Source organism: Scyliorhinus torazame, chromosome 16, assembly GCF_047496885.1.
Source record: "Scyliorhinus torazame isolate Kashiwa2021f chromosome 16, sScyTor2.1, whole genome shotgun sequence".
Lineage (NCBI taxonomy): Eukaryota > Metazoa > Chordata > Chondrichthyes > Carcharhiniformes > Scyliorhinidae > Scyliorhinus > Scyliorhinus torazame.
Genome location: NC_092722.1, coordinates 74,858,865 through 74,872,774, shown reverse-complemented (window position 1 = coordinate 74,872,774; position 13,910 = coordinate 74,858,865). Strand labels below are relative to the sequence as shown.

Here is a 13,910-nt window from a genome sequence, read left to right as displayed (position 1 = left end):
CAAAGAGAGCGAGACAGACAGAGAGAGAGAGAAGAAGGGAAAGAGGGAGAGATAGCTCAAAGAAAGAGAGAGGTAGATAGAGAGATAGAGTGTGGGACAGAGAGTGATAGAGAGAGAGCGATGGTGTGAGAGAGGCAAAGAGAGGTCCGGAGAGAAAGGAGAGTAAGCGACAGAGAGCCAGAAAGAGAGATGGAGATTGACGAAGAGAGACAACGAGAGAGAGAGACAAAGAGCGAGTCAGAGAGCGAGACAGAGAGGGTGGGAGACAGAGAGAGGAAGACAGTCAAAGAAATAGAGACAGGGAGAGATACACAGGGTAGAACGACACAGGAAGAGAAAGACAGACAGGATGGGAGAGAGAGAGAGAGAGATAGATTGACAAGGAGAGAGAGAGACAGAGAGGGAGAGACAGAGGGAGAGAAACAGAGAGAGAGAGACAGAGAGAAGAACGACACAGCGAGAAAGTGGGACAGAGAATGGTTGGAGAGAGAGAGAGCGAGAGAGAGAGAGAGAGACAGAGACTGGACCAGAAAGAGAATCTAATGGATTGAAAGAGAGAACGATGGTGAGGGAGAGAAGAGAGAGAGGGACAGGGAAGAGACAGAGCGACAGATAGAGACTGACAAAGAGCGAAAAAGTGATAGAAAGAGAGACACAATGACAGATGGACCGAGACGGAGAGAATTATAAACAGAGAGAGAGACAGAGGCAGACGTAGAAAGAGAGGGATAGATGTTGAGAGATATCGTGAGAGACAAAGATACAGATGTGACCCACTGCAGACTTGTACAGACCTGTTGATGATCTGTTCGTTTTGGACCAGGAACCTCCCCAATTGGATTTCCCAAAGGATGATGGGACACATCGTTTCTGACAGCCAGCATCACAGCAACTTTGGGAACCATTGCAATCTCCATCCGACTCACACACCTTCCCGAAGGTGCTGTTACACACGCGGGCCAGATACTCTGGACGAGGACATTGCCCATCATCTATGTGGGAGAGAGAGACATGCACAATCCAGCATCACCGAGAAACAGAGTAAAGCTCCCTCTGCACAGTCGCATCATACACTCCCAGGACAGGGACAGCATAGGGTTTGATAAAGAGGAAAACTCCCTCTACACTGTCCCCGTCAAACAGGTATCGCCATGGGGTTTAGATACAGAGAAAAGTTCTCTCTACACTGTCTCCATCAAACACTCCCAGGATAGGTACAGTGCAGGAGTAGATAGAGAGTAAAACTCCCTCTACTCTGTCCCCATCAAACACTCCCAGGAGAAGTATCGTACTGGGTTTAGATGCTGAGTGAAGCTTCCCCTTCCCTGTCCCAATCAAGCACTCTCAGGTTCGAGATACAACGGGCTCAGATACAGAGGGCACGATGTAACGGCCGTATCACGCCCGGCACAAATCCAAGCGAGCCGGGTAGATTGTGGGGGGGGTCCGCAATCGGGAACTGTGCCCGGTGCCGATCAGGCTCCGAGAAACCAATAATTACTAGTTCGGGCCAATCTCCATCACATTAACAGGAGGAGCACCCTATCTAACAGCCTCCCATCATCTAATTGGTTCCCCAGCGAGATGTCACACAGGTGCTGACTCGTGGACCAAGCATCACACAGCTGGGGGGGGGCGGTTCCCCGGCCCATTGGAGGCCCCTGGGTGGTCAGGGAATAGGCAGCGTGGACCTTGGCCCTGCCGCTGGAATGTTCTCACCTTGGCACTGCCAGGCTTGCACATTGGAACTGCCACACAGGCATTGCCAAGATGTCTGGGTGGCACCACCAAGCCGGTAGGGGCATGCTCATGGTACTAGGGTGGCAGTGCCAGAGTGCCAGGATGGCACTGCCAATTGTGGTGTTGGGTGCTCTGGTGCACAGATGAGCCAACACAGTTGTATGTGGTACAACTCTATTTTATTATAACTCTTATAATACAGTTCGTTCTGGATACCTGGATACACTGCCGACCCAGTGGGACTGCCACGCGATCCATTCCCTGTCGCCGTGGCATCTGCCGTCACCCTGAGCGTGCCATCACCGAGGCCGCGACACCGCCCGTCCGGAGCAAGGTCTGGCGTGCGCAAATCAGAGTCGGCGCTTGGCTGCTCCCCATCTGGAGTCCGGTCTGCCTTCCGTCGATGCCCCCCGTCCGGAGTCCCAACAGGTTCACTGGAGGCAGCCGAGATTCCCTGAAGCTGCACTTCTGGAGTCGGAACATGCAGGAATGCACCAACCAGTGGAGAGGCTCGAGCCATCGAGGGTGGAAGCGGTGCGCCGCCACCGCAGTCGTCAGTGGTCCCACCGTGATCGTCGAGTGCCTCGGTACGCACTAGGCGAGGTCTGTCACCTTGCACCTTTTGCATGGGAAGTGGGATGCTGTCGTCACTCGTCTCACATCCCGTGGATAGATCGTCATTAGCAGCTTGCTGTTCACTAGGGTTGGGTAAATTGTCAGAGTTTTCATCTGGTGGTGCACACCATGTCGGTGGACTGTCATTGTCTTGCCGTTGTCCTTCACTTGGGCTTTTCTTCTTTGGAACTTTAAATCTTCCCCCAGACATTGCAGAACCTTGTTTATTACCCCCAAATTCTCCCATATGTATGGTCTCGAATATAGGATCCAATGTTTCTATCGACATTGTACCATTTTCCAAAGAACATTCCGTTTCACTTTTCTTCTCAGGTACCTCATATGTAACTTTGTTTAATGTACATGCCTTCATGGTCTCTGGGTCTGATTTTGCTGGGACTGGCATGGTCACAGTCTCTCTTTTACTGTTCTCAATTGCCCACATTATACTCCCCATACATAACTGCTTAATCACTGGGGTTAGTGTGGTACAATGGATAAACGGGTCGACCTTATCTGCATCTTCACCATTAGTGGAAAGCACACTTGGTTCACTTGAAACTGCTGTGGGTTTTAAATTCGTTATCTGGCTACTCGATGTCGGTGTCCTCAGGATTCTTGCTCCAATGTTCTGCTCAATAATCAGTGGAGTGTGTATAGGTTCAATGCAATTAATGTTCCCCTCAAGGTTTGAAGAGTCATTACTGACTAACTGCTGGTCTCCGAAGTTGGGATTTTGCGGCATTGTGTTGAAGGGAGACATTTGTCCCTGCTGTCGATATGATTCAGGTTGTGTTATTTCCATTACCTGAGGATCAATGTCTTGTCCATTTTTTCGATCCGTACTAAAACACTGGCAATTCTCAGTCTGCTCCTTGCAAGTTAAACATTCAATTAATTTCGTTAGCAAATCCTCAGCATCCTTCTGTGGCCGTGCAGCATTATTAATCTCTGTTCGGCTACAATGATCCTGAAGGTCAGCGCATAAACCTTTTTTCTTCGGGCTTGGACGAGGCGATTCCTTTGGCTTGTCTTCAGTTGGGCTTGAACAGTCTTCAGCGCTGTGCCCTTCATTGTAGCATGAGAGACCGTCATGGTCATGCTGCTGTGTAGTGGAGCATGGTAGGCTGTTATAGCCTTCTTGCTGTTCACGTGAGCATGGCAGACTTGCATCGTCTGCCGCTAGTTGGTCAGGAGAGGTTGCTAGACCCTCATGGTCTTGTTCCTGCAAGGACTGCGCTCTGGAGTCTTGCGTTGCTTCTATCGTGGAGGCTGTCCACGAGCTCTCTGTGGAGGCTTGTGACACTGGAGTCACTTCTTGTCCGTGCAAGGACTGCGCTCTGGAGTCTTGCATTTCTGCAATTGTGGAGTCTGTCCACGAGCTTGCTGTGGAAGCTTGTGACACTGGAGTCACTTCTGGTTCATGCGAGGACTGCGCTCTGGAGTCTTGCATGTCTTCTTTCATAGAGTCGGGAACGTTGAGCGGGACGTGGACCACGCTCTGTGTGGCAGCAGGGCACTCTCCGTGTGCTTGCACCGCTCCCTGTCTGTTAATGTCAGGCTGCAGCATCATCCGGTACTGATAAGTTGGAACGTCATATCTGCTGGATTGAAGATCCTCAAATCCGAAAAATGAATCCGCATCTGCGTCGGATTCAATGTGGGGGCCGCCAATGTGCAACACGAAAGGTTCGTCCGAGTCATAGTCATATAGGACCACGGAGCTATCATTGGGCTCGCGAGGTCCGGAAACACTGTAAAAATCGTCATCGAAGTATTCAAGGTCGGAATCATCGGCTTGTGCGTAGGTAACTGCTTGTCGGAGGGTTCTTCGGAGGTCAAATTCATCTCCTGGGTCAATTTGCGGCACTGTGCTGTCATTCCAGGTGAGGGAAGGTTGTTTTACAGCTTTAACAGATTTTTGTTTTTTTGATTTGGGACGTTTCCCTTTTAAATTGGATTTGGGACATTTCCCTTTTAAATTGGTGCAGTCTGGGGCCTCTGACATCCTGACGCTCGGTATGTAGCACGTAGGAAGCGACTGCGCATGCTCAGATCGCTGTTCCTTTACCGATGGCCGTTTTCTTGACTGCGCATGCGCAGCATCTCGCGCATGCGCAAACGAAACTTCCGGTTCTGCGCACTTCTCGCGCAACTGTGCTAGCGTTATACCTTTAGCAAGATGGCCGCCGACCTCGACCCAGCCTTCTCTCAGGCCCGGGATTTCGGCCTCTGGGAATTCGGGCTCCGGGATCCCAGCCACGAGGTGAGTACTGCAGCTTTTCTTACCTTTATGTGCCCATTGGATTGCGTTTTCTTCACAGTACTTGGAGAATTTGCCCAGGACTGCCTGGTAATCGTACCTTTGCTGCCTCCTGAAGAACCTGAACCTTCTGAATATTTCTCTTGCCCTTGCACCGGCGACGGTGAGGAGAAATTCAATTTTTTCCCTATCATCCAGGTCTTTGAGTTCAGCTGCCACCAGGAACAATTCGAAATTTTGCCGGAATCGCCGCCAGTTTTCGCGGAGGTCGCCGTGGCACTGGAGCGCCTGCGGAACCGGGAGCTCGTACATCATGCCTGGGCACTGCTGGTTGTCTGTGTACACTGAGGTATGCCGGCAGGTATCGATCCACTCCTGTACCATGTGGTGTTGGGTGCTCTGGTGCACAGATGAGCCAACACAGTTGTATGTGGTACAACTCTATTTTATTATAACTCTTATAATACAGTTCGTTCTGGATACTCTGCACGTGCTGTCTCCCTGAGTGTGTTTGGCAATAGATGTGTTCTGGTTCTCCTCTGCAGCTAATACTGACCACCGGGGGTCGTGTCTGTGCTTTTATATCTTTCTGTCATTGGTTGTGGTGTTGTGTGTTCTGATTTGTCTGTTGGTGTGTCTATCATGATGTGTGTGTTTGAATATCATGACACCAATGGTCAGGGACTGACAGAGGCTGTGCGCATGAGGGAGAGTTGAGGGGGTGTGTGAAGTGTGGGCACGGGGTTGTGCAGGGTGGGCATGAAGTAGCCTCTGAAAGATGGGTTGGGTGACGGGTGGGGGTCTGGAAGGGGAGCTGGAAAGGTTCGCGGGAAGACCTGAGAAAGTGGGCCCCTCAGTTACCCCGTAGCGGGATGCCATTACTCGGGGAGTGGGGGGATGCAATGCAAATGTTTGAGTAGGTGGCATTCCCTATGGGTGGGGAACCCACAATCCCACCTCGGGACGAAGCACTTTTCAAAATGGTGGCCCGATCTCGGAGGAGCCAGTCTGACCAGTGGATTCAACTCCACAGTGATGAAAATAATTCTACTTGTGGGCTCAACCCGTAGGAAACACCCCAGGCCCCAAAAAAGTGATTAACTGTGTTTAGATAGGAGGAATTCAAAGGCAGAATTGCCAGCAAAACCCACAACACATAAACACTTTGAAACTTTTCCATTAGATCGTGCACAGAGTAAAGTTCCCTCGACACTGTCACCATCAAACACTCCCAGGACAGGTTCATCATGGGGTTAGATACAGAGTAAAGCTCCCTCGACACTGTCACCATCAAACATTCCCAGGACAGGTTCATCACGGGGTTAGATACAGAGTAAAGCTCCCTCTACACTGTCCCCATCAAACACTCCCAGGACAGGTACATCACGGGGTTAGATACAGAGTAAAGCTCCCTCTAAACTGTCCTCATCAAACATCCCCAGGACAGGTACATCACGGGGTTAGATACAGAGTAAAGCTCCCTCTAAACTGTCCTCATCAAACACACACAGGACAGGTACAGCACGGGGTTAGATACAGAGTAATGTTCCCTCTAAACTGTCCTTATCAACAACTCCCAGGTCTCCCAGGGCACGGGGTTAGATACAGAGCAAAGCTCCCTCTAAACTGTCCTCATCAAACACACACAGGACAGGTACATCACGGGGTTGGATACAGAGTAAAGCTCCCTCTAAACTGTCCTCATCAAACATCCCCAGGACAGGTACATCACGGGGTTAGATACAGAGTAAAGCTCCCTCTAAACTGTCCTCATCAAACATCCCCAGGACAGGTACAGCACGGCATTAGATACAGAGAAAAGCTCCCTCTGCACTAACCCATCAAACACTGGCAGGCTACAAAAAGTACCGGTTAGACCATGGAGTGAAGCTCAGCCACGTGACTCACCTCCTCTGGAAAAGCTGTAGACACACCTGGTCCCACAAGGAGTAAAGCAGCACGTCTGAAATTTGCCGCAGTCACTCTCACTGCTACACGCCTTCCCCATGGTCGAATTACACACATAGCTCAGTTGACTGGGGCTGAAGCACTCTCCCGGTTTGTCACCTACAAGGACAGCAATTGGGTACAAGGGTCAGTTTGCACAGGAGGGACTAGTGGGGCAGGTTTCCCCATGGGAATTCTCTCAGTGTTTTCAGTGCTTCGGAGTTTCTGATAGGCATTGGATTCATGGTCCCAGTTTCCCCGGCACCCTGGGTCATGAGTCTAGCGTCTTTCATACTGAACTGTGAAGCCATTCATAGTCACGCCTGAGGCAGCACAGTGGAACAGAGGTTAGCACTGCTGCCTCACATTGCCAGGGTGCTAGGATCGATTCTGGCTTTGGGTGACTGTGGGGTGTGGGCTTATGTACAGTGCTCTTTCGGAGAGTCATTGCAAACATGATGGGCCGAATGGCCTCCTTCTGCACTGTAGGGGTTCAATGGAAATAGGTGCCTCTGCCCTCTCCTGCGGTTTATCAGTCTCTGTCCTCTGCAGTCTCGTGTCCATCTGTCTCAGTCCTCTGCAGTCTCGTGTCCATCAGTCACTGTCCTCTGCAGTCTCGTGTACATCAGTCTCTGTTCTCTGCAGTCTCGTGTCCATCAGTCTCTGTCCTCTGCAGTCTAGGGACCAATGGACTCCTCCCTACCAGTCTTGGGTCTATAGGAATCTATCTCCATGTGGTTGTTGCCTATTTCCCCCAGTTTATTGTCACAGTCACTCTCTCAGACCCGGGCTCACCTTGTGTGAATGAGTAGAGACATTTCTTGCCACATCCAATGTCACAACACTGTTGATAAGCGCGACAATCATCATCATCCTCACAAGACTGAGTCACGTTTTTCTTGCAGAGAGACAACACTTTGGAAACTTCTGGACATTTCTTTGGCAAAACTAAATAACGTAAAAATCTAAATCAGTCAAATGTCAGAGGACATCTCATAAAAATCTCCAAACCTCAATTACAGAGTAAATTAAGGTGAACAGTGCCCCCATCATACCCTCCCACGAGATGTGCGGCAAGGGGTTAGACACAGAGTAAAGCTCCCTCTACACTGTCCCCGTCAAACACTCCCAGGACAGGTACAGCACGGGGTTAGATACTGTGCAAAGCTCCCTCTGCACTCTTCCCAAACTTACAGTCCCAGGTCAGGAACATCACAATGTTACATATGAGTAAAGCTCCATCTGCACAGTTCCCATCAAACACTCCCCGGGCTGGAACACAACGGGTTTTGATACACAGTGGAGCTCCATTATCATAGATTATCATAGAATTTACAGTGCAGAAGGAGGCCATTCGGCCCATCGCGTCTGCACCGGCTCTTGGTAAGAGCACCCTACCTAAGGTCAACACCTCCACCCTATCCCCATAACCCAGTAACCCCACCCAATACTAAGGGCAATTTATCAAAGCCAATCCACCTAACCTGCACATCTTTGGACTGTGGGAAGAAACCGGAGCACCCGTAGGAAACCCACGCACACACTGGGAGGATGTGCAGACTCCGCACAGACAGTGACCCAAGCCGGAATCGAACCTGGGACCCTGGAGCTGTGAAGCAATTGTGCTATCCACAATGCTACCGTGCTCCATGTTCACTGTCACATTCAATCTTGGCCCTTCCTGCTCAGTCTGTGTGGGATTCTCCCATGAGAGCGTGTCTGCTGCTCTGTAACTGATGCTCACATTTGTTGATGAATGTTGGGACACATTTCGCCCCACAGCTGGTTTTGCAGCACATCTGCCAGATGTCACATTGGGTGTTGTTGCTGCAATCATTCCCTAGTGTCATGTCACACATCATTGTGAGTCTCCTGGAGACTGGGCACGTTCCATTCACTGAAAGATAAGAGGAGACAGAATCACACCACAGTCATCACATCAGTGTGGGACCCTCCCAACCCCAAGAGCACTGGGAACTAGATCCTGCTCTGTGGCTCCTCTCACCAGTGAACCTAACACACTGTCTGTGCCAGGGCTTTGGTCACTCTGATCTCCAGAGGGCAGACTAACAGTCACACAAAATATCTGATTGTGGTATTACAAACACCGGACCAGACCCCGACGTTTTCTCGGATACCAGACAGAAATCCCAATTTGTTTTTTAAAAATTTGTAACACGTAAAGGAAAGATATTTCACTCCAGGAGTGATTCCATATAAAAGGGTGTGCTTTCCTGAGCTGCAGCCATTCTGGATCCAGCTGCAGGAGGCACAACACCTTGTTCAATAAAGCCTCGATTGTTCCACCATTCTCGTCTCGTGTTAATTGACGGTACATCAATTTACTGAACGAGATTTTAAAAGATGGATTTCCACATCAAACCTGATCGGCTGCAGCTGACCCGTCACGCAGCCAATGCCACGTCCACCTTCGACCATTGGCTAGCCTGCTTCGAAGGCTATGTCTGAGCAACCACTGAAGAACCCTCGGACTCGCAGAAGCTCCAAATCCTCTACTCACGGGTGAACATAGAACATAGAACATTACAGCGCAGTACAGGCCCTTCGGTCCTCGATGTTGCGCCGACCTGTGAAACCACTCTAAAGCCCATCTACACTATTCCCTTATCGTCCATATGTCTATCCAATGACCATTTGAATGCCCTTAGTGTTGGCGAGTCCACTCCTGTTGCAGGCAGGGCATTCCACGCCCTTACTACTCTCGTGCTAGACATCACCATCCGAGGAAGAAGGCTCTCACTGTCCACCCTATCCAATCCTCTGATCATCTTGTATCCCTCAATTAAGCCCTGACATTTTTCCCCTCATCCGGGATGCGCCCACCTACTCCGAAGCGATGACGATCCTGAAGGGACATTACGTTAAACCGGTGAATCAAGTGTACGCCAGGCACCTCCTGGCCACGAGACAGCGATTCCCCGGGGTGACTCTGGACGATTTCTTATGGGCCTTACAGATCCTCGGTAGGAACTGTGACTGCCGGGCAGTTTCAGCAGTCCAACACACCAAACGTTTAATTAGAGACGCACGTCACGGGCATGATGTCTACGTACGTCCGCCAGCAACTATTGGAAGGGCTCGATCTTGCGGGGACTAGGCAGCTTGCTAATTCATTAGAAGTGGCCACCCGAAACCTGCAGTCCTACACCCCCAACAGCGCGACACCCTCGTGAGACACACCAGCTGCCGACTCCAGCTCACCGCAAGCTTGCGCCTCGCGGCACCCAGCCAACTCTGGAGGACCCGTGTTACTTTGGTGGACAAAGCAAGCACCCCAGACAGCGCTGCGCGGCGCGGAGCGCGACCTGCAACGGGTGTGGGAAGAAAGGGCACTTTGTTTCCGTTTGCCAGGCCTCGTCGGTCACCGCCTTTTCCAGGCCCGGCATTTCTACACTCCCCACGTGCGGCCCAGGGGCGCTGCCATCTTCCCCTCCGCAGGCCACGTGCGGCCCGTGGGCACCGCCATCTTCCCCACCGCAAACCACGGGCGGCCCGTGCACGCCGCCATCTTTGATGCCGCCCACCATGTGCGCTGCCATTTCGGCGCCAATTTGGACCGCGCAGGACCCCTGCTCGTCTGGCTGTTCACCGCCAACTGCCTCTGCCAATCACCCCGGGACCTCCAAGCATCTTCCGCAGCTCGCCTCCATCACCCTGGATCAGTGTCGGCCCCGCAACCTCGCGACTGCTACGACAACGGTGAAGATCAACGGGCACGAGACGACCTGCCTCTTTGACTCTGGGAGCACAGAGAGTTTCATCCACCCCACTACGGTAAGGCGCTGCTCCCTCCCGGTGCACCCCATCACCCAGAAAATCTCCCTGGCCTCCGGATCCCATTCCGTTGAAATCCAGGGGTACTATATCGCGACCCTCTCCGTCCAGGGCGTAGAGTTCAGCAACTTCCGGCTCTACGTCCTCCCCCACCTCTACGCTGCCCTGTTGCTCGGCCTGGATTTTCAGGGCCATCTCCAAAGCCTCACTTTGAAATTCGGCGGACCCCTGCCCCCCCTCACCGTCTGCGGCCTCAGGACCCTTACTGTCGATCCACATTTCCTGTTTGCAAACCTCACTCCGGACTGCAAATCCATCGCCACTAGGAGCCGACGGTACAGTGCCCAGGACAGGACCTTCATCAGGTCTGAGGTCCAACGGCTTCTGCGGGAGGGGATCATTAAGGCCAGCAACAGCCCCTGGAGAGCTCAAGTAGTGATAGTGAAGACTCGGGAGAAGCACAGGATGGTCATTGACTACAGTCAGACCATCAATCGGTACCCGCAGCTCGACGCGTACCCCCTCCCACGGATATCTGACATGGTCAATCAGATGGCGCAGTATCGAGTCTTTCCACAGTAGACTTGAAGTCCGCCTACCACCAGCTCCCCATCCGCCAATACACTGCATCTGAAGCAGATCGCCACCTCTATCACTTCCTTCGGGTACCCTTCGGCGTCACCAATGGGGTCTCGGTCTTCCAGCGAGAGAGTGACCGAATGGTTGACCAGTATGGGCTGCGGGCCACCTCCCCGAACCTGGATAACGTCACCATCTGCGGCCACGATCAGCAGGACCACGACGCAAACCTCCAAACTGCTTAACCTCACCTACAATAAGGAGAAATGCGTGTTCCGCACCAACCGCTTCACCATCCTCGGCTATGTGGTGGAAACTGGAGTCCTAGGGCCTGACCCCGACCTCATGCGCCCCCTCCTGGAACTCCCTCACCCCCATTGCCCCAAGGCCCTGAAACGTTGCCTGGGGTTTTTCTCATATTACGCCCAGTGGGTCCCTAATTATGCGGACAAGGCGCGCCCACTCATCACGTCCACAGTTTTTCCTCTGTCGGCTAGGGCCCGCCAGGCATTCAACCACATCAAGGCTGACATCGCCAAGGCCACCATGCACATGGTCGACAAGTCCCTCCCCTTCCAAGTGGAGCGCGAAGCATCGGACGTCGCTCTGGCCGCCACCCTCAACCAGGCAGGCAGGCCCGTGGCTTTCGTTCCCCGCACACTCCAAGCCTCCGAAATCCGGCACTCCTCTGTCGAGAAGAAGGCCCAAGCCAGTGGAAGCTGTGCGGCGTTGGAGGCATTACCTGTGGGCAGGAGATTCACTCTCCTCACTGACCAACGGTCAGTTGCTTTCATGTTTAATAATACACAGCGGGGCAAGATCATAAATGACAAGATCTTGAGGTGGAGAATCGTGCTCTCCACCTATAACTATGAGATCTTGTATCCCTTTGGGGAAACTCAATGAGCCCCCTGATGCCCTATCCCACGGTACATGTGCCAGAGCACAGGTGGACCGACGCCGGGCTCTCCACTATGACCTCTGCCACCCGGGGGTCACTCGGTTCTTCCATTCTGTCAAGGTCCGCAACCTGCCCTACTCCATTGAGATGGTCAGGACCGTCACCAGAGACTGCCACGTCTGCGCAGAGTGCAAGCGCACTTCTACCGGCCGGATAGAGCACACCTGGTGAACGCCTCCCGCCCCTTTGAATGCCTCAGCAAGGACTTGAAAGGGCCCCTCCCCTCCACCGACCGCAACGTGTACTTCCTCAACGTTATTGATGAGTACTCACGGTTCCCCTTCGCCATCTCATGCCCCGACATGACTTCTGCCATGGTAATTAAAGCCCTGCACAGCATCTTCACTCTGTTCGGTTTCCCCACCTACATCCACAGCGATCGAGGGTCCCCTTTCATGAGCGATGAGCTGCGTCAGTTCCTGCTCAGCAAGTGCATCGCCTCGAGCAGGACGACCAGCTACAACCCCCGGGGAAACGGGCAGGTGGAGCGGGAGAACGGGACGGTCTGGAAGGCCGTCCTGCTGGCCCTGCGGTCTCAAAATCTCCCAGTCTCCCGCTGGCAGGAGGTCTTCCCCGACGCACTCCACTCCATCCGATCGCTCCTCTGCACCGTGACTAATGAGACCCCTCATGAACGGGCGTTTGCCTTCCCCAGGAAGTCCACCTCTGGGGTTTCGCTCCCAACATGGCTGACAGTTCCTGGACCCGTCCTCCTCTGGAAGCATGTGCGGAGCCATAAAGCGGACCCTCTGGTCAAGAAAGTCCACCTCCAACATGCAAGCGCGCAGTACGCCTACGTGGCACACCCCAACGGGCGCCAAGACAGTCTCCCTCTGAGACCTGGCACCAGCTGGGTCCCCACCCACGACCCGTGACCTGACACCGCTCCTCCCCCCCCCCCCCCCCCGGTTGCCTCATTCACCCCTGCGCCACTCACCCTCCCTCCAGCGAACCTCACCGCAGCCCCCACCCCAGCAGGATCCGTCCTCCAACTGGATCCACTCAGGGGTGACGAAGACGAGGACAACACGCTCCCAGAGTCGCAGGTGACCAGGTCGGCGCCCACATCACCACCAGGACTGGGGCGATCGCGGCGGAAAGCCAAAGCCCCCGACAGACTTAATTTGTAATGTTTCTGCCACCCCCGCCAGATTCTTCTTTTTAATCAGGGGGTGAATGTTGTAACCACCAGTTGTGTTATATTGTATGAATTACAGGACTGCCCGTATGTTACAGGTACGACGGTAAATCCCTGCCTACTGGCTCCGCCCAGCAGGCGGTATAGAAAAGGGTGTCCTCTCCTGCGCTGCAGCCATTCTGGTTCCAGCTACAGGAGGCACAACATCTTGTTCAATAAAGCCTCGATTGTTCCAGCATTCTCGTCTCGTGGTAATTACGGTACATCACACTCAAACTGTATGACTTAATTGGAAAAGTTTATATACACTATATCAAATTATCTACGGCCCAGAAATCATAACAAAAACCCTTTAGTCTTTTCTTTGTTGAAAAAAAGCAGGACCTGAAGTAACAAATCACACTTTTATGACATCTTAATTGCACATTCTGCAGCCACAGTGTCTGTCTTTATTGTTTTCAGGACTCTTAAAACATGTCACTGCAGCACATATACATGGACCCTACCCCAGACTCTCGAAATCATTACTGCATCAGCGCATATCATATATATATTAATTTCATACATTCATCACAGTGGGAAGCAGAAATACGTATTGTTCAATCTGACACCACACATTAGACTCAATGGACAGGGAGCAGGAGCAGGAATCCGGCATGATTCACCCCCTCCCAAAACCAGGGATCATTAGACTGGAATTAGTGCAGGGACATGGGCTGACTCACACCTCGCCCAAACACAGGGGACACTGGGCAGGATTCAGGAGCAGGAACCCTGGATGATTCACCATTCCACTTCCCGGCACTCCCCCATCCCCCTGAACCATGTGTCACTGGACAGGAATCAGCAGCAGGAACCTGGACTCATTCACC

General features: G+C 52.4%; 1 protein-coding gene across 1 annotated transcript in view; it reads right to left on the bottom strand.

The window, feature by feature from the left end:
* Nucleotides 1-13,910, bottom strand: part of LOC140392263 (uncharacterized) — a 206,242-nt gene that overhangs the window by 143,737 nt on the left and 48,595 nt on the right. The window contains exons 29-32 of the mRNA XM_072477579.1: nt 8,310-8,462; nt 7,361-7,513; nt 6,527-6,685; nt 795-992 (exon numbers count right to left, since the gene is read on the bottom strand). Of these exons, the coding sequence (XP_072333680.1) occupies nt 795-992; nt 6,527-6,685; nt 7,361-7,513; nt 8,310-8,462 (663 nt within the window). The remainder of the gene's footprint in view (nt 1-794; nt 993-6,526; nt 6,686-7,360; nt 7,514-8,309; nt 8,463-13,910) is intronic.